A 23,086-nucleotide genomic window follows, 5' to 3' on the forward strand; every position below is an offset into this window, starting at 1 on the left:
CATTGGAGCCCATGATGCTTAGACTGTACTTCCATGTTGAATTTTTAACAAGTTTAAATACTACTACGTTTAGCGCTTTAAAAAAGTAAACACGACGTCGTTTAAGGGTATTTCGTGGTCACTTAATGGACACCTCGTCCATCATAACACAAGTAAATCGTGATGAAGAGCAACTCAATACATTTCCTCCATCGGAAAAAGGTAAGTTTAGCAATGCCAGACAAAAATTTTAAAATGAAAATTTTAAATTTTTTTTGTTGTGGGTGCTTTTTACAGCCTATTTAAAAGTCAAAACAGAAAAAATTAACTTGATACAACAATTTTTAACAAAATGACAGACGTTTTAGTACGGCACCCCTGTGAAATATGAAAAACAGATAAATTACAAAAACCAGCAAAACGCAACCCCACTCCAGTTGACTATTAAAAAAATCAAATTTCTACATTTTATGACTTCTAGGTGATAGATATATATCTCTACTAATGATTAAGACAAAAAATAAAAATTAATTATCAATTATGGGACAGTCCATACCATGATAAATAACATCTAATTTTAATTAGATTGATAAATACGACTATTTCAATAAAGTGTAAAACAAAAAGAAACCAAATTTAAGCTTAAAATCATATTTAAAAATTTCAGCTACTATTTCACAGTATTAATAAGTTTTGTGTTATATTTCAACATGATCAATGTATAGAATGTGCCTTTATATCCATGAAATCTTATTTATACATTTTACTTGTGGCATATGAGCATGACATAGATAAGTCCAATGAGTTGTTTTAATTACATTAAGTGTATGAGTTGATTTATAGGATTTTTTCCCTTCTCAATTAAAAGGTAATAAAATTGAGAAGATTTTTAAAGCAATAAATGTTATACTTAATATCTGAATAATAAGGAACAGAAAAAAATGTTTATTAACCAAAAACACCACCCCAGTACTCCGAAGCTGAAACAACGTTGAAAATCAACATATCAAAATTTGAAAATTTTAAGCTTTTTCTCCAAGTTAAAAACTGTTTAGCATACTAGCTTATAGCTATAACTCACCCTATTCATACATCAAATGAGAATACTGAGCAATTCCAAGTCATTTATAAAATAAAATGGTGTTGTTATTTAAATGAATCTAAGCTGAAAAGTGAAACAAAATGATCAAATGCAATCACTCAGAAAGAATGAAAATTAAGAAAACTGTATCCACTATGTTTTAAAGAACTACTAGTTTCAAAGAATTCTGAACAGAATTTTTAATGAAAACTTACAAAAAAAAAATTATAAACTATCAGTTAGTCAGTCACTTAGTGCCATCTTTTAAAGCATTTCAAAATTCTGGGTCTAAAAATTCCTGTACATTATCTATTTTAATAAATACGTTAACATAACACACACAAACAAATACATAGAATTACTTATGACAATGTGTACATACTCACATCACTTGTATCTAAGAATTTTGTTTGAGAATTTTTAGATGATCAATTATTTTTAAAGTTTTCAAAAAGATTATAGTCATAGATAGCCTTATTATTTGCATAATGTATATTGTATTTCTTCAGTGGTACTGACGGTCTTTCCTAGCACTGCCAGTCGTGATTTTTCTTACAGATAATATTAAAAATATGTCTTCACATGTGTAATACAGCAAAATATACATTGCAATACTTTCTACACATTGTTTGGGGATTTAAACTTCATTAACGAGTCTAATTTTGCCACGAAGATTTACATACGAATTTCCTCTGACCCAACTTCCGGTTAAGGGTACAAGAGATTATAGAATGTTTTCAAGTATATTACGTGGGCATACTTGAATGAAACCTTTTGGTATCTGTAGTTTATACAATAAACTTGTGGAATATCACCCCTTTTTTCGCGTATTCGATCGTTAAAGCTGAAAGGGGCATTTGACAAAAATTCAATTGCGCTTACTAACAATGCCTCATGAGATTTTCCCGGTAAAATGTTGTTATACACTTAGTTCAAGGTCATAACTTTCAGAATATCCACCAATCAAAACATCGGAGAAGGCAGGGAAGGTGTCAAGATGCGTAATATAACATGATGTGCATCGGGGTCGAAATTCCTTGTGTTTACAAAATTATGCGCGCGCAGCGCCACCTATACCGCTGGCATTGCTAGTAAGTTTCAGCTCTTCTTTCAAGTCGGACGTTTACTGTGGCGGAGCACCTGTGCCTCCGCCAGTAGAATGTAGTTGATGCACACAGATTATGGTGCACTGCAATGCTTATATGAAGAAAACCATTTCAACATATGTTTGTTATATTTGAATTTAATTATAAGTTGATGTTTAATTAGGAATGGAAGTTTTTCGTATTGTTTATATATTTTAAAGGGTGAAGGTCACTTTTATGACCGACATGTTTACCATTAGTTTTTGGCAACTTGGAGATTAATGGCCACAGTTAATTTTTGAATCTCATTGTTTTTAATTTTACTTTTTTAATGTTTTAAATGCATATTCCATAAAATTGTAACTTTCGTTTTTAACATGGGGTACAGTTGACGTTGAACAAGTGCCCCGTTAATCTATTTTTAACATGACCCATATATACTGTAAACACAATGAACATTGCTTGACGATAGTGTAAGTAAAATTAGGTCATAGAACTTGAGACATAAAATTGTACCACCATATTTTGTCAGCTTAGATAAAATTTAATTCATTTGGTGCAAATAACTATCCTAGGACAGTTTCTAGTCATGAATGAAATGTTTATAATAATAGGTAAACTGTGTATTGAAGTATGAAGTGGGCTTTATTATACAGTATAGAACATGTATATTTTTTGTGTAAAACTGCCTTGTGATAATATTTATGGTGGTTTTACACTATAGACTCTCCATTATTTTAAGGCATTAATTGTAAGGTTTAACTAAATACTTCAAATTTATGATTACAACATAACATCACAATGAATTAACATGTTGAACCTTCAATACACCTTTACTTATTTTTTTAACCAGTTAGTGAAGGAATTAAATCATTGAAATGTCCAAATATACCAGAAGACATGATTCACCCTTTGTATATCATTCATTAAGATTTATATGAAAAAAGATAGAATAAATTTTCTGTAGTTCAGTTCAAGGCCAGCCATTAGCATTAGTTTAAATAGGATGTTAAAGTTTAATTTGAATAATTAAATTAAAAGGAAATCCACATTCAACTGTACGACAATTAAATTTGCTCAGTGAATTTACGAGACAAATTTAAACATTCAGAAAATAGTAAATTATTTACTTTAGTTCAGTAGATTCCTGCCCCCCCCCTTTTTAGCTCACCTGAGCCAAAGGCTCAAGTGAGCTTTTCTGATCACAATTTGTCCATTGTCTGTTGTTGTCGTTGTAGTCGTCGTTGTCGTCGTCGTCGTTGTTGTTGTAAACTTTTCACATTTTCATCTTCTTCTCAATAACCACTGGGCCAATTTCAACCAAACTTGCCATAAAGTATCCTTAGGTGAAGGGGATTCAGGTTTGTTCAAATGAAGGGCCACGCCCTTTTCCAAGGGGAGATAACTATGAATTAGAGAAAAATTAATGGAATTTTAAAAAAATCTTCTTCTCAAGAACCACTGGGCCAGGAAAGATGAAACTCATGTGGAATCATCTTCAGGTAGTGCAGATTCAAGTTTGTTCAAATCATGACCCCAGGGGGTAGGGTGGGGCCAAAATGGCCGATCAAAGTTTTACATAGGAATATATAGGGAAAATCTTTAAAAATCTTCTTCTCAAGAACCTCTGGGCCAGGAAAGATGAAACTCATGTGGAATCATTCTCAGGTAGTGTAGATTCAAGTTTGTTCAAATCATGGCCCCAGGGGATAGGGTGGGGCCAAAATGGCCGATCAAAGTTTTACATAGGAATATATTGGAAAATCTTCTTCTCAAGAACCACTAGGCCAAGAAAGCTGATACTCAAGTGGAATCATCTCCAGGTAGTGAAGATTCAATTTTGTTCAAATCATGACCCCAGGGGGTAGGGTGGGGCAAAAATGGCCGATCAAAGTTTTACATAGGAATATATTGGAAAAATCTTTGAAAATCTTCTTCTCAAGAACCACTGGGCCAGGAAAGATGAAACTCATGTCGAATCATCCTCAGGTAGTGTAGATTCAAGTTTGTTTAAATCATGACCCCAGGGGGTAGGGTGGGGCCAAATGGCCGCTAAAAGTTTTAGATAGAAATATATAGGAAAACCTTTTAAAATCTTCTTTTCAAGTACTTCAAAGCTATGCTTAGTTATATTTATAGAGAATCATCATCAGGTAGTGTAAGTTCTAGTTTGCTCAAATCATGACCCACTGGGGCATTAAAATTCAAGCCCCCCCCCCCCCCCCCCCCCCCCCCCCCAACCCAGTCAACTTTCAGTTCTGATCTGATATGTGCTTTTTTCTAGCCAATTGCTCAGGTGAGCGATGTGGCCCCTGGGCCTCTTGTTTATATAGTTCTCATTATTCTGTCTCCAACCTCTGACACATCTGAGAAAATTTTGGTATACAGTATTTATAGAAAGCAATCTATCAGATAGTAAAATTGTTGTAAATCTCTGCATGGTAGCAAATATAAGAAGATTAACTTACTTTATTGTCTTGGTAACAATACTGATTGAACTATGAGTAAATGGCTGATAATTAGATCTACAAACTATTGATAGTAACTGATGTAGAACAGGAACTATGTTGATGGTTTGTCAATTAGCCTTTTGATACCTTATACTATTTGAAGCTTTCTTCTGTCAATTGTCAGCTCTCTTTCTCTCTTTTAGCTGCACTTCTATAGGTCTGAAAAAAAAATTGGGATGGACGTTAAGAGATGTACAGAGCTACTCATTTTAAAAAAGTGTTCATTTATTGCACGAAAAAGGCTGTTTTTTAAATTTGTATTCTAGTTTTAAGAACTAATTTCTAAATCTGTGACTTGCCAACAGTTCAACTCCTACAATATTTAAACAACAGAGTTAAATGTGTCCCAACTGCTTCTATTTAAAACGGGGTATCTTTTTACTATAGATTCACAGCTGTATAATAGATACCACACCTGTGTACATCAGAATGAAAATATAGCTACAGCAGCTTAATGACCCTGATCAGAAAGTTCCATGTAATGGTCTTTATCAGAAGTTTTGATTTTGAAGGGGATAAATGTTTTTGTTGGCATTATGTAAAAAAACATAAATTTAATCACTGTGATTTATCTTCAGATTAAATTACTCATAGGCTGGCATGAATAAAATATGTTTCTTGATTTCAATGAGAAATGAGAAATTCAATGTAGTTTCCCATTACAATCTTCAGAACAAAATTTACTTTTATTGAATAGACTTGCATGTCATCTTCTGTTGACACACAGGTCATATGGGATGCTGCAGGGAAATAACATTATGATTTTCACTTTTGTGTTGTATTGGTCCAATTTCAAAATTCACAATAAAAGTTAAAAAAAAATCTTTTGTAAGTAGGGAAACTGTCAACACTAGGTAAAACACAAAAAGCGTGCTCAAATGAATTATGTGTATACAATTTTAGGCTCAGTTTAGCAAACAGCGTAAAAGTTTTCATGGTTTACCAGTATTTGCATTTTGCAAGTTTACCTTGGTTTAGAAACACAGGTAAATGGGTCACACTTTAGCTGGCTTTATGTGATACATGAAAAATGTGTAAAGTTTTTGAGCTTGTATGAGGGGTGTGTGTTGACTAGTGGGAAAAGGGGAGGGGGGGGGGTCAGTGACATTGAGACCCTTATGATCATACTGTATTGTTTGGAAGTGAATAGTGAGAAACATAGAAGCTGATATTGTGGCATTGTTGTAGAGTACAACAACATACATGCCAGCAGCTTATCAACTTCATCATCTATAATGAGGAAGAAGTATATTATAATGAATAGCCATTAGGCTTCTGCAGGGCCTACCTGTAGTTCACTATCCTACACATCATAGGGTGTTGTCAGTGTTCAAGTGATTTTGGCAAAATATAATTATGGCCCCAGACAGCTGTTTCACTGTGTGTACATATAGATTTGTACAGAAACACTTGTAAGTTGGCACACTGCCTGGTATTAGAGAGGCTTCATTTCAGCTGATATATGTGAAGGATAAGAAAAAAATATAAAAAAAATAATGCACTCTAATCTGTTTACCTTCTTGCTTTCAATGCTTTGACATAAACATTTTTTCAAGCTCAAATGAATTTCACACTGGTCAATAATGAATGATTTCTAGATGTTGGTGATAGTCCCATAATCAGCAGAAATCTGTGCCTGTGAAACGTTCACCTTGAGGAAAATAAGTTAAATACATTAAGATTAATAGTGTAATAGTCATTTGGTCACAATTATAAATGGATTTTGAAGTGCAGCTTGGCACAGTCTAGCTGTTTGATTGGCATTTGAAGCCGTTTGATGGTTATTGGTTATGCTGGATTAACGGTTCTTCTCTTGAGATTGGTGACAGTTCCCCAGCAACTGTACACTTACAAGTTGTTATGTGATTGTGGAATGCAAAGAGGCAGCAAAATGGAAGAGACTTCTTAAAGATGCCAGATATTGGATGCTGGTCGGGAATCCTCAAGATTTGTAAAGCTTTGATGAAATGGTTTTCATCATCGTTGAAAGGTTAGCTGATGTCTGGAGTTAAAAAAGGAGTTGATAATGCAAACATTTTAATTTAGGAATGTGTTATTGAATAGTGCACATTTTCTCTGCAGGAAAAGTGTCAGAAAAGAAATACATTTCTTGAGTAGATTTAATGAAAAATCTATTAACCAGATTTTTGTTATGTCTATGCATACTGAATTATTTAGGAGAAACCAAAATAGGTTCCGTGTGGAAGCTTTTATGAAGATACAATTATTAACGGGTGCCCTTGGATTTTAAAGGCAAAGCATTTAATGTGTAATAACTATGCTAAAAAATTGTAGTCCGAGAGAAAGAAACTGTTTTAAGACATTGCATAATGACTGTCTGACCATGAACATTCCTTCCCAGTGTCTGGAATCATTTGGTCAGAAAATACCTACTCCGATTATTCTGTGTTTGTAAACACATTGAACACATCAGTTGTTACACATCCCTGTTTGTGTTTACATAATATTGCTCCATATGGTTGTAATAGTTGTAATACAGAGTAGTTCTTAAATAACGGTACCAGGCTTTATGTCTTTGAGTCAAACATGTAATGCAATTCTCACACATTCTCATCTTCTACTAGGCACAAAATGTTTGCCTTATTTTGATAATCGATTGTTATAATTCCTTGTGACTTTTATATAAGATCAATATTTGGCCAGTTTGGGGTCATTCCTATGATTTAAACTACCGGTAACTGCGACAGATTTGGACTCTCCCTACAGTCACTCCCGGTATGGGTTGTCTTGTTGAAAACATTTGATTGTTTAAGTTGAGGTGTAATTTCTGAGCTCTACTGTATGGTGGAAGTCTCTTGTCCATGAATGGGCAAATTATAAATGAAATATTAGATCCCACTTTCATTTTGATTGTTGGCTGATTGAAAGATATTGAAAATAAAAAGTATAAATTGGAGCCATTCAGAACATCTTGGTAATATGATAAGGAATTACTCATGCCCAGGGATTTTTTGTTCAGCTCTTTTACTTTTGTCTAGTTCTATAAGCATTGTCCCTTCCGTATTTTGCTACCTGGTAGAATGGTTAAGGGATCTGTTTACGGGCAGGTATTGACAAAATAATGTTCTTATCAGAAAAGTAGATCACCCTCTCACTGTGGCACTGCCTTTACAGGGGGATCATTTATTTTATGATGTTGATATTCCAAGGAGTCTTCCTGACTGTAAATCAATAAACAGATCAGCCATGTTCATGTGGTCAGCTAATGTTTTATGTCATTTCTCCCCATAGTCACCCCAAAATTCCTCTTAAGTTGTAAAGATAAAACCAATTTGCTAATTATAGAAAATTGAAATGTATTGGAATGCAATAATAAGAAAGGGGATCAATTAAAGAAATGTTTTGAAATGTTATTCTTAAATATAATTTAATAAACTTGGTTGCAAAGCATCTTAAAAATAGGTCAAGATCATGACTGTAATTTTGGGACTTTTATAGCTAGAAGATAAAAATGAAGTTGTTTTATCAGAAATAAGATTGAATCATTTGCATTACAAGACTATTAATTTCACGTTGTTTATTTCAGGCTCGTCGACGGAGTCGAGCACCAGCTCTCTGAAGAAGCCCCGGAACCGTAACATTTTTAGTAACTTTTTATGCTGCTTTGGAAACACAAATAACAACAACACACAGACAACTAACTGTCAAATTCCTGTAGTGGAAGAAAATGGAAACCCAAGGGTAGGCGTCAAACACAGCTTAAAGACTGGATATTTTTGCTGTTTGAAAAAGTTTCATGAAACTGGGAAGATTTTTTTAGCACAACAAATTTTGCTTTATTAAAAATGGAGGGGGGAGGGGGGTAATAAAAAAGGCATCATTATATTTAATTAAGCTTACATGTCTGGTGTAAAATGATATTGTTACATAACAGACCTTGTCTGGTTTCACTGTTTTAGTCACTAGATAAATGGGTTGTTTTTTTTTTACATACAGAGATAATCATTTATTTTATATATTGTGCATTTTAGATTAAATTTCTAATACAACACTCGTATTACATTCATTATTGTCTGTTTTGTAGAGCCCTGCTGAAAAGTATCTTCTTCCAGCTGTCCTTAATAAGGACACAAATAAAAAATGTGCTGTGATTGATCTAGATGAAACTCTTGTCCATAGTTCATTCAAGGTGAGCTAGAAGGAAAAAAAAAAGAATGTTGCATAACAATCAAGGCATTTTAATATTATGTAATAGCACTTAAAATGCATTGTTAATGTCTAAGTGCAATTCAGAAGCATTGTATCTTATTATAGTGGTAACATAACTGGTCTCTTTGCAAATCTGAAGTGATTTATAACTTGTTTGGTACATATGCTATTATTTCCTTTGCATACATTTACACAAATTTGATTCTGATAAGATCAATAAAATAGAATGTTGAATTCGTATGAACTTTTGTTATGTTTAATGTATTGTATTATTTCTTTTTAGCCAATCAGCAATGCTGATTTTATAGTTCCAGTTGAAATAGAAGGAACAGTGCACCAGGTAATGTAGAATCTTGATCAGATGGAATTATACTGCATCAAAAATCTTCTCCTTGCAAGTTACATCCCTTATACAAATCTTCTTATTTGGAGGTAGTAAACTTACACAAGTAAAAAAATTCTTATTTGACAAAAGCTAGCTTCCTGTCCAGTAGCATTTTTATGTTCAGCACAGGATCAGCACTAATAAAAATAGCAAATATTTCCATGTAGAATGAATGAGTTGATTAATCTAGTGTCAGAGCTATTAAACAACCTTTTCTTTGTCATCATTGAAAGTAAGCTTAGTTGTTAAATTTTGTTTTAGTATCAGTTATTGATTAACTGCCATGGTTTACCCATGGCAGTAATTTATATGCCTCTTAGTTTGTGTAAAAAATAGTTGAATATTTTCTAATAATTTTTTTTTGGGGGGGGGGGGGATACTGTAAAGTGTAAAGGAACACAGGAAAAATGATTCTTCTGTCTGGAAACCCACCAATATAATTATATTTTAATCCATTTTGTTTCTATTGTTAAAACCAGAACCAGTTAATTTTTTAAGAAAGAGAAGTCTTGATATTTTAAAGTTGAATCATTTTTTCTTTTTCAGGTTTATGTTCTAAAGAGGCCTTATGTTGATGAATTCTTGAAGAAAATGGGAGAGATGTTTGAGTGTGTATTATTTACTGCTAGTTTAGCTAAGGTGAGATACACTTCAAATTTCTTATTTCCAAGTCAATCCACAGATTTAGTAAATTTGATGTCAATTTGGTGAATGTCGGAACAGAAATTTGCCTAAATTTATTTCATTAGAGAATTTGTCATTTAAGTAAGTAAAAAATAAGATAATGATAGGAGTGTGTGAAGACAGGTGCTTGTATGTATATTGTTTGTGTTTCAGTATGCTGATCCTGTGGCAGACTTGTTAGACAAGTGGGGCGTCTTCAGGTCAAGGTTATTCAGGGAGTCTTGTGTCTTTCATCGAGGCAACTATGTCAAAGTAAGCAGTTTGTATAAAGCATTGTACTTATACATTTAAAGCAATATGAGCTGCATTTTTAAGAATTTTGTGTTACTGTTAAAATGTGTTATTTAGGTTCATTTTTTTATGTGATTTAAACCTTTAAGATCAAATAGGCTAAAAGGAAGTATAGAATTGTTTTAGAATAAAGACTTCTGTACAATCAGATGCATGTTGTAGTATACTCTGTATTTAATATATAAGAAATATATAATGTACAGGATGACAGTATTGTTCTTTTGCTTTACCGATAATCAAAGCTTATAATTAATTCTTACATTGCTGACATGAACATTGTCAAAAGAAGTTTTTAAAACTTAATGTTCTTTTTTCTATCATTAAAATAGTTAATTACAATTTTGCAAGGAAAATTTCCGACATCAAAGTTGCAGCTCATATTCCTTTAAGTGTGCATGTATTAGTAACCAAGTTTAGCTATTCATTCAGGGATAAAGAATGTATTTGCACAATGTTGATAATGATAGTGTTATCATTATAATCTGGGTGTTATCAGCTAGTGTTTATATTGATACATCATGTCATAGTAATCTGATGCACATAAAGACAAAGTACATGTACTGGTACTTACTGGTATATATATAGATTTAATGTTCTTATTTTATATTACCACATTCATGACTATTAAATAAGGATAAAAGAAGATTAAGTTACTATTAAGTACAAAGTTTGGACTCTGAAAACAAATACTAATTGGGAAGAGGTAGTTAATGGCGGTAAATAAAATCTTTCACACATGGAAATATCGATTTTTATATATTATTTGAATGTGTTGAAGAAAATGATTCCACAGGCTTGATAAGGAAAGTGTCATGTACAAAGTCAGCTTGTCCTCCACACACACATATATAGCATTTCCTAAGTTTGAAACTACACTGGTACATTTTTCAAAATTTCTTGCTCACTGAATATTAGAATTTAAAGCCATACTTAATATCACCATTTCTTATCTAGTAATACTAATACATAATTCTCATTGGCTGTCACTATATTTCAGGACCTTAGTCGACTAGGACGTGATTTGGCTCAAGTCATCATAATAGACAATTCGCCGGCTTCTTATATCTTCCACCCAGACAATGCTGTAAGTGTCTTACTGTTATTTGTATTAAAAGGCACCAAGACAAAGATCATATTTGATTTGATAAATCTTTTAAAATGCAACATTTGATGTTTATTTTGGAAAAATGAGAAGGGGGTATATTTTCTGAAAGTGTTGGTTGAAAGTTTAGTGTATGAATGGGGATTGAGGTGGGAGAAGTTATTCAGAATTTGAAGGTTAGCTATGTCTCTCTCATGCATATTGAAGCGGTTTGATGATCAAGACTCATTTTCATTGTTTATATCATTTATTTTCCAGGTGACAATTGATGACTACATCAATATTTTCTTGTTTTATTTATGTTTAAAGAATTCTTCATCTACCAGTTGTATCGTTTTAATATGTCTATCCGTCTGTAGGTTGGAGTGCAGTCCTGGTTTGATGACATGACTGACACAGAGTTACTGGACTTGTTACCATTTTTCGAGGGATTATCAAATGTGGACAATGTTTATCAAGTGCTAAAAAATCAGAATCGCCGGAACTCTTCATGATGCCAGTCTGCGGTAGAGCCCTGGTCAAACACCTCTTTGATAGAGACTATAGTGCTTCACGGACACTGTTCTCGTCTGATTCCGTGTGATCCCAGATAAGACTTGAATCAATCTTCAAGAGGTCTTGGATTGTGTGGAATCAGGTGGCCATTGTTTGACCATGCTTGTCTGATGTTTTTATGCAACTGTGACTTAAAAAAGCAAAATATAGAGGAAAACATATTTTTGTTTAACGAATGAGTGTTACATACTGTATAGTAAAAGTATATTTTTTGTTCTTTTTGTACGTGCAACGATAGTATAAACCAAAATTAAGAATTAACTGATTATGTTGCAGTCTGACATTGTTATGATTCTAATTTGTTTTAGAAAATTGTTTTATTGTAATTGATTTTAATCAATTTTTAATAGGAAATCTTTACAGTCTGTTGCATCATTACTTTTTATAAACAGATGTTTTATTTTACAGATATTAGAATTTTATGTGATTTTAGAGCATTATGGGTGATAAAAGAAAATAGTGTGTAAATGACTCATTACTAAGGGCTAGATGACTACATTTAGTATGAAGTTATGTTTAACAGTTTTACAGAAAAAAAACTTTTAGTAAACACAGCTATTCTCGTGAGGTATAGTATTTTAAGAGATAGATGCTAAGTAAGAAATTGTATTAAATATGAGAACATACAAGGGAGATAATGAGCAATATTACAGGGCATTGAGATGAAAAATATATTGTCTACCACAAGATATATTTAGCAAAAAAAATTATACCTGTTAAGCATTCATGACTTTTCTGATGTGTGGTTGTGACATTTGTAAGAAAAGTCTTTTTTTTAACATCATTTTTAATATTGAAATTTTTCTAAAATACTTTCTCTTTTGTTGTTCCAAGATACATTTTTAGAAATCAGGATTATAAAGACAAGATGTATTTGTTCAGATTATACATAAGTTTGTTTTGGGGAAAAGAAAGGTACATCTTGATGGATGAATGTGATTAAGTTTGGTCAATGATTTCAGTGCCTTACTTCATCCTAGCTGTTGGGTAGTTTTTGCTTCAGAGTGTTAATTAGTGTTCTCTTAATCAAAAAGATCAGCTAACAGGACTCTTGTTGTGGCTTTTTAAATGTTTATCTTCAAGCTTTTATTAACAAAAAAGGTTTTCTATCTATTTTGTTACATTTTCTCAGGATTTTTGAAGTGCCCATTTGTAAAAAAAATTTAATCTCATTCTAATATTAATGTGTACATCAGTATACTACCGGAAATAATCTTTTTGAATGCTAACCTATTAAAATGAAGATGAATCATAGTTTAGAAAATGCTTTTAGTCTCAATTTTATTCACTAGTGAAATGATGAAAAAATTCAAGTGATAAATTTTTCAATTTATTGCTAAAATTGTTAGTCTTTTTCCTCCTGATTCACCTACTGAGTTTAGAAGTAATGATGATATATATGCACAGATGTTAATTATAATTGGGTAACTTTTTTTTCCTCTGATAGTTTAAAATCCCTTGTCCAAATCTGGCAGCTATAATTGCTTTAAAAATGGTTGATGGATTTATTTCATTCTTATGTTAACAATTTGAAATTCTGTTGAAGTTTCTCTTTTATTAAAACAAAAGATTGCCAGTCAAGTTTTGGATTTATGGCCATGCTATGTGCTGTATCCAGCTAAGTTTTGTTTTTGCCATCTGAGTAAAGGGCATTTAGATGTTTTTACTCTACATTTTTCAGGTCAAGTATTTTACAAATCTGTGATATAATTTTGAGAGCAGCCTTCTTTTGTTTCTTGTTTAAAGCTGTTAATTGACGACTCTTCCTTCTTTTGTTTTGTCAGACTTCTTGCACTTTTCATGCAAGGATTCTAGTTTTCTTGCCTCTTGAGTTGCTTTTATTGAAGGAAGGGCAATCACAATTTGAGCAGAAATTTTGTAAACTAGATACAGTATTTTAAAAGGAAGAGGGTTACTATATAAATTATTTTGCTTTGCTAGCTGTGAAGATAGGGCTGGTTTTCTCACATCCTTTATAATAAGAAGGGGTGTTAAAAGCTTTGTGCTGAATTTCCTATTTTTGGAAGAAAATATTGTTACCATTAACAGTTTTTTTAAGAAGAGTAAAATTTTAGACTTGCAACTTGCTTTCAATTAAAATACATGTATTACTCCAATTGATGTTTTTTTTTCCTGGATTGTAACTTCTTTCTGATACCTCTCCCTCATCTCCAGACCTTAGCAGTGCCCCACCCTCCCACCGATAGTTCTACTAACATTGAGGGTGTACCAGGATTTTGAAGCCAAATGTGCATTCTTCTATGTGTTACTGAATTATGTTATCAATAAAAAGTATCTAAAAATGTTCTTATCATAAAAATATTTATCTATGGTGTAAATATGTATGTGAGTGTTTGGATATATAATATATATATAAATATATACATGTACTGAAGTTACTCTATTTTCTTGTACATACAGTACGTCTCGTTTATTCTGGTAGTTGTTTTTACCAACAGGCATTTAAATTTCTTGTTGTGTGCGAGTGCCTAAATGAGGAACCATATTCAGAAAGACTTGAAAAATACCATTTATTTCTTTTTCCAAGTCATCTAATGCAAATCGGAAAAAAAAAATGTATGCATCAATGATAATGTTAGAATGTTTCATGTAGTTTTTGAGAGGGGGTATACACCGCTATGCCTAAGCTATTAAAGTTAATCTGATGAACAAGAATTATTACTCCCATCACAAAATATGCATCCTGTAGGTAAAACATTTTTTTTTTATAAATGGGACAAACATTTGTTAGATACAAAAATTGAATCATGGAAAATATTTTCTACTTTGTGAATAGTGATTTTTTTTTGTGCTTGTGAGATTACTGCTTTTACTACTGACAGAGTCAATATATATACTATTGTTTTAGTTTTTGGACTTCTTGATCTTGCACAGTTGTGATTTTTATGAAAACTTGCAATTCAATGTTAGAACAGATGGAGGAATGATGAACATGTATTAAAATATGTTACTGCTATTTTCAGTTCCTATTAATTGAGTAGTCACACCTGTATTGCATTTGAATCAATCTTGATCACGTAACTATCTTTTTTTCTGATATTTTCTTATTCTAGCACCTCTCTCTCTCTCTGATTGAATGTGTCAATATTCTTTCTTACCATGTAAATAGAGAAATAATTTTAGACTTTTATACTGTATTATATAAGTAAACTAACCCCAGTGGTGTTGGGTCTAGTGTATCCAAATGAATGAAACGACAGAAAATAAATAAAACACATCTACTTTTACCAGGTTCTTTTTATTATTCTGAGTTTAGTAACATTCACAAAGAGTATTACATCCTCAAAGAAATTAAACTGAAAAGGGAGATAACCCTGTAAGTTTCTGATGCCTAGGACACTTGTTTTAGTGTGGCCCACTGAACAAGTCTGGTGGACAAAAGATCCATAAATACCAAAATATGTCAATGTAGGACAATAAAGTTGATGAGTTTGTAATTAAAACTCTCTTACAATAACCAGGAATAAATATGCTGAATTATAAAAGTCCTTTTTTTTATTTGAGAAAGCAAACCATTGCCTTCCTCCAACAGACTTAAGCATTGGAACGAATAAAACACAGGCTTGCAGCCCAAGATAATGAACAAGTGAATAAAATATTTCATTATCAGAAAGTTATTCCTCCTGTTCAAGTCCAAACTTTATGAGAGGCTCTAGTAACCTCTCCAATCCTTCCTTTTTCAGAAAGTTGTAAGGCTTGGTAAATGTGAATGAAGGCCTTTCTCTTTTAGAATGCTTGAATCTGCCTTCTTTTAATTTAAGATACTGGATATCTGTCATTCCCAGTTCTGCAATTGTAACCTGCAAGCAAAATATCAGAGTAAATAGAGGATAACCATTTTCTTTTCTTTTTTAATGATGTCATTTCATGAGTGGAACAGGATTTTTTTTTGATAATCTCTTAGGAGGAATAAGCAAGAATGAAAATATATAAAATCCCCCTATCTCACAATTCTGTGATAACTTACATATGTTTGTTGGACAACAATACCAAACACTGAATTGCAATGGATTGATTCTCCAAATTTTAACAAGAGCTCTCCACAGTGCTTCCCAATCAGGTTGTCTGACAGCTGTAGGACGTCATGATGTAAGTCTCTGTCTTGGGTACTGGAGGACGGCACCTCAGGTGAATCACTGTTGTTTCCTGTTTTATTACTTGGTGGTGGTGAGATATTTTCCGCTGGCAAAGGTTTATCTTTCTCCACCTATAAATCAAAGTCAGTTTAGTTTTTTAGATAATTAGATCCACTTTTAGTGAAACAATCCTAATTTGGCAAAGGAAAAGACCACAAAAAAAATTACACAAAGATTTGACTTTACAATTTTCTTTTTTTCAATGAAACAGTTATTTCACATCTTTTACAAAATCATATCAAATATCATGACTTTTGAGCTGAAAACTTCAAGGTCACTGCATAACCCTTTTCAGAACACTGAATGGGTGAAATATGAATTCTATTTGGCCAAGGAAACAGAAAATATACACTGAAGAAGAAATTTACACAATATTTCATTTTGACCTTGATATTAGAGTCAGAATGTTGGTTAAAGGACAATGGCCACCCTTTACCAAGGGATACTCCATTTGTGAATTATCAATGATATAGGAACATGGGGAAAGAAAATATTATTCAAGTACACGGTAAAAAAAATCAATCCTCTGTAATGACCTTGACCTTTGAGTTAAATTTAAGTTCAAGGTCACTACAAAGATGATACAAAGGTCAGATTGGCTCATTTAATCATTTTGCTTCACTGGAGTTAAAAATGTGGATTTACCTCACAAACAGCGACCACATACTTGTCCAGCCTAATCCCTTCCCCCTCTCTGATTCTGTGGTGATGAAATACTATGTCTGGGGAGCCCTTCACTTCTGATTCTCCAATTCCTAGTGTCTGGACATCTAGAATTGGTTCAAAACTGGAAATATTTTGAAGATTATTATTATTACCAAATTGTGAAATCCTTTTTACATGGTTACTTTAGCTGCCAACAAAAAATAGTCCATGCTGGTTCTTGATCTCTTGTGGATGAAAGTTTCACAAATGACATATCACAACAATCGAAAATTAAAGACTGACAGAAAGAAAACAGAAGTCAAATAACAAACTAAGGCCTTTCACATAAAATGAGATAAAACAGTACCTCACTCCACTATGCATTCCAAATATCTTCACAAAGGCATCAAACAGATGTTGGAACAAATATTTATGGTTTGATTCTTCTTTTATCACATTCTCAACCAGTCTTGATAAAATGTTAAAGAAATTTTTCACCTCAACATCAAATCTGAAAAGAAGCAAATCAAGTGTTCAATTATTAAACTTGTATATTAACATTAACTAATAGTGAGGAAATACATGTATGATTACTGGGGTGTAACTGTTGGTTATTATAAAAGCAATAGGAAAATTCAAAGAAATGAGTTCTCCCACTTTTGGCATCTTTGTTGGTAAGATGTCATTATTTATGGCATATTGGTTCAGATATGAATGCCCTGTCATGTGTCATTCAAAAGAATTCCAAAAATTGTTGTTTTTTTTAATTGGGTCAAATATGAAGGTCAAGGGGGTCAGAAATCATAGCTAGCATCCTCAGAAAAATCTTGTCACAGGTAATGCACATGTCAAATATGTAAGTCCTATCTTAAGAGAATCACAAACCTTCGAAACCATGCATCAAATTCTCCAGGTAAATATTTAGGAATGTATGACTGTTTGGTGAAAGTCTTCAGTCTCTTTAGTGTAGTTAGGTTGAATTCTTCAAATGAGGAGTAATTAAGCTCTTCAATCACTTTCAAAAACCCACTACTTTTCACAAGATCCACCAACTTCTTTATTTTGAGGTCTTCCTCTGCATCTCGATAGTGTTTTTCTTCAGCTTCAAAAACAGAGAAGTTCACAGGAAAACCCATTCCTTTTCTCCTTCCACTCCAACATTTTTCAGTCAATAAATCAAATGGTGTTGTCTCAGGCTCAAAAACAATTCTAATGTTGAGATACTCTACATTTCTTCTTCTCCAGTCACTCAAGTTCTCTGGTAACAGATTAGGTGAGCCTGTTGTAAATGCACCATGATCAGTTAAGGATGACTGACCTGAATAGCTTCTCTGTAATGATGAAGGACTTGAATGGCCTGGCATAATTCCCGGAGATATTCGGGATGCTGCAGTTTCTGTCGATTCTCTATTTTCAGAGTCAGGTCTTGATCTTTCTTGGCTTGTGTTGTCGCTGTTAAATTTTGGCCTCTTGTTTTGGGTGGATGCCATTTTGAAGAGCACAATGGTGTCAGATAAAAATTACTCCTTAATTTTCAGTGTAGAAATCCTCCTCTGGAAAACAAAATCAATAATTTTTAAGAAATATATTTTTCTATATAAAACTTTGAAGATTCATGATTGTTATGGCTACGACGCTTCCCACGTCGGCATATTTGAACATGAAGCACGTTAGCACTTCATGATAAATATGCCGGCGTGAATCGTTGTAGTTCATATACCTCATGAATCTTCAAAAAATTAAATTCATTTCTTTTATTTACATTATTTTCCTGATGACTTGCCATAGATTTATGCTGTTCAACTGTCATTTTTAAAACAAAACAGTGTGCACTATATTTTTTGACTTTTTGACGTCAAGAGTGGTATTATGACGTAACAATGGAGATATTCATGCTTATTCGTGATACATACCTAATGTAGTTCATGAGAAAATATTGAGCATTTTATTTTAAAAGAATTTTTCCTATATATTTATTAGAAATGTAAATATTTTGTATGACAAAAAATGTGGTGATTGAATCATACAGCACTTTAGTTTCTATTGCATGCAGACTTCTATTTAAAATTAGGAATTCTGTCAGCTGTATCAGTGTATGACCTCTTTTGACACATTAATTGTAGCCAGTACACAGGGGCTTGTCAGGAAATATCTATCTTCTTTTAGTAAAGTTACCCCTACTGTAAAAATACACCCTTGTGTATTTTTATAGTAGGGGTAACTTTATTAAGGAGGAACAGGACCTTTAGCTGAAAAAATTCCTGTCAATGAATTTTTGAGAAGAAGATTTTTATATTACTAATTTAATATGTTTAACATTTTAAAACGGTCCTGTCATGGGATTTCTTGACTAACAATTTAAGATTTCACCCTTCACAAATACCGCCCAGTGGTTTTAGAGTTTGAAAATATGCAGTTTAGATACTTCATGTTTACGGGCCCATAACGGAGTCCATAATGCGAATTTTTAAGCACAAATAAATATGATAGATAACACTATATACTCAAATATTTCAGAATATTCATAGTGTTTAAATTATCTGAAAGCAATTGTTTTAATTTTATATAGTATTTGGGTGGGATAATTTCTGCATTTTTCAAGGCAGCTTCAACGGCAAAAACCTCATTTGGAAAAAAATTCTGTCAATAAATATTTCCAAATTTATGATTGGATGTCAGTCCTTCGTCGTAATTATTTACTGCATAAATATCAAAGGGTGAAGCTTACCTCAATATCGCACAGGACATTGTTGAATTAGACGTAAGCATGAAAAAAAAAACGCTTCACGTTTGTATTTTCCGAGTGCGGGAAATCAATTGTTACGTCACACGAAAATATAAACATTCAAAATTATCTAAATAGAGAGAAGCTCTGCTACTAAATACGAAAAAACATTAATTATAAAAATCTGCTTCAGAAACTGATACATTTTGTCTGTTTAATAAATCATCATTGGTGTGTGTACTTGATCTCGCTGCAAAAACAATTCTAACACTACGATGCTATGACATTTCACTTCTCCAGTCACTCAAGTTCTCTGGTAGAAACAAATATGTGAGCCTGTGTAAATGCACAATCATCGGAAATGATGGCAAGAATCTTCTTAAAAATTTATTAAAAATAATTTCTAAAATTAAATGTTTAAAAAACAATTTTAGAAATTAGAATAAGAACTGTTGATTTTAACAACGTTTAACATGTATATATCATCACTTGTGTATGTCGCTGTTAAATTGTGTCTTTTAAGTCATGTGGACATTTGTCACAATGTCTCCCATTAAAAAAGACTTAATATTTCAGTGTAGAAAAGCCCCTGTGGCCAGAAATGCAGTAATTTGTATGACAAAAAATGTGGTGATTGAATCAGTACAGCACTTTAGTTTCTATTGCATGCAATTTTTTAAAGTTATTTTTTCTTGTTTAACTGGTGATTCAGGTATGACCTCTTTTGACACTATGTAGCCATGCAGTACAGTACATATGTATATATAGCATTATAGGTCATTATAGGGAATTTTTGTAAAATACTTTTCTCTCCACAAAGCTTAGCAAAGTGAATGAACAAAAATCACTTTATAGGTTAGCTATCAGCACTGGTCAGGGTTCGGCACTCTCCAATATTCCCAATCCCAGATTCCTTTTTAAAATTTAACAGTTTGAGTTGAAACAAGTTTGAGTTGAAATATTTGTAGAGATAGAGGTAAATACCATTAACCAAAATTTGATTCAGATTTCCTTGCAGTAAAAGTTCTTTGCATCTGTCACACTGCTTTCAATAAAAAAAAAATATTGAATTATGACATTTGAACCGACATTTTGCGTTTTTTTTTTTTTGCACATGTGTTTATTTATAATCATCTAAATGTTTGCAAAGGTGTTATATGTTGATAAGCGCTTACTTGACTTAGATCCATTCTAGATTTTAAAACTCTTCGTTCGGCTGAGAAAAGTACGAAATAAGAAAGATCTCATGTTTATGGTGGTTGCCAAAAAAAAAAAAAAAATAGAGAGAGAGAGAGAGAGAGAGAGAGAGAAATGAAAAAAAGAAACTAAAACTTTGGGTTTATGCCTTATGAGTATGTAACGGGAGAGGAGAAAATGCAGCGGACCAGACCGGGATTTGAACCCGGGCCCCCTGAAACTCCAGTCAGGTGCTCTACCAACTGAGCTATCTGGCCAGGCGATAACTTTTAAAATGACCGACCATACATTCCTCCCTCCTTAAAGGTCTTTGGCCCCACAAAGACCCCAACCCAGGTTCATCCCTGGCAGGCCTCTCACCTGTTAGTTCCAGGGCACCAAATGTAACGGGAGAGGAGAAAATTCAGCGGACCGGACAGGGATTTGAACCCGGGCCCCCTGAAGCTCCGGTCAGGTGCTCTACCAACTGATCTATCTGGCCACCGGCGATCGAACCCGGCTGACCGCCACTCATTTAATGATATGTTTGCATGTTTGTGTAACATATCCCAGTAGAATTTTTCACTGGTATTAAGACGCTAACACTTGCAGGTGAAAAACTATAATTATTTTTATTCAATGATTGACAGTCTAAGTCTACAAGCTCTGTCATATACAGCAAAAAGGCCCAGTGCACAGTTTTCACTTTTGTCAACAGATGAGTAAATGGTTCTCTACAAAATTTTATATATAATTCTATTTCTAGTTTTATCTCAACAATGACAGTTGAAAATATAGATAGAGATATACCAACTATTAACATGAAGCTAAAATGCATTATAAACTTTTTTTTCTTTGTAGGGCTTGTTGGATATCTTATATGGATTGACCTTTCAATTTAGGAGGAAGAATGTTCATAATCTCGTTGTCTATTCTTTTACAATTAAGTGTGTCATTGAATGGTCATCCAATCAATAATAGACCTATTATAGGTATGTCAAGTATGTCTCTCGCCAAATTCCTTGTATTGCATATTGTTTCCTTTTCAAGGCATGTAGCTGTTGAAAAGTGTAATAGTCATCTTCACATTTTATCTAAAAAAATCATAAGATCTGAATATAATCACATGTGCTACATACCCCACATTTAACAACGTGTTCCATTAAGGGTCATTCAGAGGTCAATTTTTAAAAATCAAATCGTAACTGCAAAATCATCGTAATATTGTTGAAGCGAATCCCCCCCCCCCCCCCCCCCCCGCCCCGAAATATACCTTAAAAACCCTTTATGGGATGTTTTCTTGTCAAAATAATGTAAATTAATTAGATTGGTAATTAATATAATGGAGTGCATGATAAGATTAACAGCAATCCACAGATTTTTTACTGGGAATTTTTCTTTGAACCCTGAACTTTATGCATAATAAGTACTGTAAAATCACATATTTTTGAGGGGTCAAATTTTCCATGTTTTGGGGAAAATATTGGTTTGTGGGGATTTGATTTTGTGGGTCAAAGGTGAATGTTTAGTAATTTTAGGATTATAGTATATGAAATTTCGTGGTGGTCATAATTTCGTGGGTTTCTCCATGCCCAATTAAACCCTCATGAAAATGAGTGATTTCGCAGTAATTATAATGATCAATTGATGAACTTTAAATTAGTCTAAACTTGAAAATGTGAGATATTTTGGTCTTTAAATTTGATGGAAATTTTGTTAAATTATAATTAATGTTGTACAAGGTATTTACTAAAATGATCTATATTTGTATATTTATTTCAGGTGTTTTGGCTCAGGAATCCTTTGAGTGGGCACCTGCCCCTACCTACATCCCTTCTTTTTTTTAAATGGCTAGTTTGAATGACCAGTAGGTTATTCAGGTCGGGCTTTTTGATTTAGAAATTTTAATTATTTTTTTAAATAATAAACACAAATGATTTTTTATTTTCGACAATATAATTTTTTTCATTTCTTTGTTAGCAGTCAGTTACCATTCATTTGGTCATTTATGTTTTTTTTCTTTCATTATAATAAGTTGTTTTATTTAACTAGGGAAAACAATGAAAAAGCCATTTCTTATTATAAGAAGTTATTCAGTTCTTTAAACGGGTAAGTGCATGTTTATTTATTTTGTTTGAATATGGTTTCCTGGTCATGCATTAGAAATCGTTCACTATGGCGTATAGGTAATTTAACCTTTACTGTGTGATATTCCTTAATTTTCTACTTTGAAGGATTCTATTTCCTGGAGGTGGGGTGGATGTAAAAATTTGTTAGAAGCCAAATCTTCTATAACCTGGCCATTAGTGTATGTTTTAATACTGCAATAAATCAATAATGCTTTATTTGAATTATATAAAAAGGAATGAATGTATATGTTAAATGCTGGTGATTAAAATTAAAACATGTCAAAAATGAAAAGTTGAAAATTTAAAAAAAAAATCCGGAAATGTCAAATGCAGGCCATCTTAAAAATTTTTTCAAGATTAAAGTGTGTTATTTGTCACTAAATCAACTTCAAAACACATTTATTTTTGTAAA

General features: G+C 32.6%; 2 protein-coding genes and 1 non-coding gene across 5 annotated transcripts; 1 reads left to right on the forward strand and 2 right to left on the reverse strand.

The window, feature by feature from the left end:
• Nucleotides 1–15,090, forward strand: LOC134275719 (CTD small phosphatase-like protein). 2 transcript variants are annotated; one of them, XM_062757998.1, is made up of 8 exons: nucleotides 1–201; nucleotides 8,203–8,357; nucleotides 8,701–8,805; nucleotides 9,109–9,165; nucleotides 9,757–9,849; nucleotides 10,048–10,146; nucleotides 11,183–11,269; nucleotides 11,647–15,090. In XM_062757998.1, exons 1-8 carry the CDS (start codon nucleotides 126–128, stop codon nucleotides 11,779–11,781), a joined length of 807 nt encoding a protein of 268 aa, XP_062613982.1. In that variant the 5' UTR covers nucleotides 1–125; the 3' UTR covers nucleotides 11,782–15,090. The 2 variants fall into 2 exon arrangements, with proteins under 2 accessions (XP_062613982.1, XP_062613981.1); XM_062757997.1 differs by lacking the exon at nucleotides 1–201 and adding an exon at nucleotides 6,269–6,645.
• On the reverse strand, nucleotides 15,091–20,464 carry LOC134275718 (uncharacterized). Of its 2 annotated transcripts, none has more exons than XM_062757995.1 (6): nucleotides 20,354–20,464; nucleotides 17,530–18,197; nucleotides 17,012–17,155; nucleotides 16,645–16,786; nucleotides 15,831–16,070; nucleotides 15,091–15,663 (listed from the first exon to the last, which is right to left on the reverse strand). In XM_062757995.1, exons 2-6 carry the CDS (start codon nucleotides 18,132–18,134, stop codon nucleotides 15,478–15,480), a joined length of 1,317 nt encoding a protein of 438 aa, XP_062613979.1. In that variant the 5' UTR covers nucleotides 18,135–18,197; nucleotides 20,354–20,464; the 3' UTR covers nucleotides 15,091–15,477. The 2 variants fall into 2 exon arrangements, with proteins under 2 accessions (XP_062613979.1, XP_062613980.1); XM_062757996.1 differs by having other exon boundaries at nucleotides 20,218–20,464.
• A 286-nt stretch (nucleotides 20,465–20,750) lies between these two features.
• Nucleotides 20,751–20,823, reverse strand: Trnas-gga (transfer RNA serine (anticodon GGA)). Its single transcript has one exon. It is a non-coding gene; the product is annotated as a tRNA-Ser (tRNA).
• Nucleotides 20,824–23,086: the final 2,263 nt, after the last annotated feature.

Source organism: Saccostrea cucullata, unplaced genomic scaffold (assembly GCF_032062105.1).
Source record: "Saccostrea cucullata isolate Sc308-1 unplaced genomic scaffold, CSIRO_AGI_Scuc_v1 ctg419, whole genome shotgun sequence".
In the NCBI taxonomy this organism is placed as follows: Eukaryota; Metazoa; Mollusca; class Bivalvia; order Ostreida; family Ostreidae; genus Saccostrea; species Saccostrea cuccullata.

Coding starts and splice junctions, on each gene's coding strand:
- LOC134275719 (XM_062757997.1), top strand. CDS start 6,567: ATGCCAGATATTGGATGCTGGTCGGGAATCCTCAAGATTTGTAAAGCT. Junction 8,806..9,108: donor TTGTCCATAGTTCATTCAAG/GTGAGCTAGAAG, acceptor ATTTCTTTTTAG/CCAATCAGCAATGCTGATTT. Junction 10,147..11,182: donor ATCGAGGCAACTATGTCAAA/GTAAGCAGTTTG, acceptor ACTATATTTCAG/GACCTTAGTCGACTAGGACG.
- LOC134275718 (XM_062757995.1), bottom strand. CDS start 18,134: ATGGCATCCACCCAAAACAAGAGGCCAAAATTTAACAGCGACAACACA. Junction 16,787..17,011: donor GGAATGCATAGTGGAGTGAG/GTACTGTTTTAT, acceptor AAATATTTCCAG/TTTTGAACCAATTCTAGATG. Junction 15,664..15,830: donor TTGTTGTCCAACAAACATAT/GTAAGTTATCAC, acceptor TTTTGCTTGCAG/GTTACAATTGCAGAACTGGG.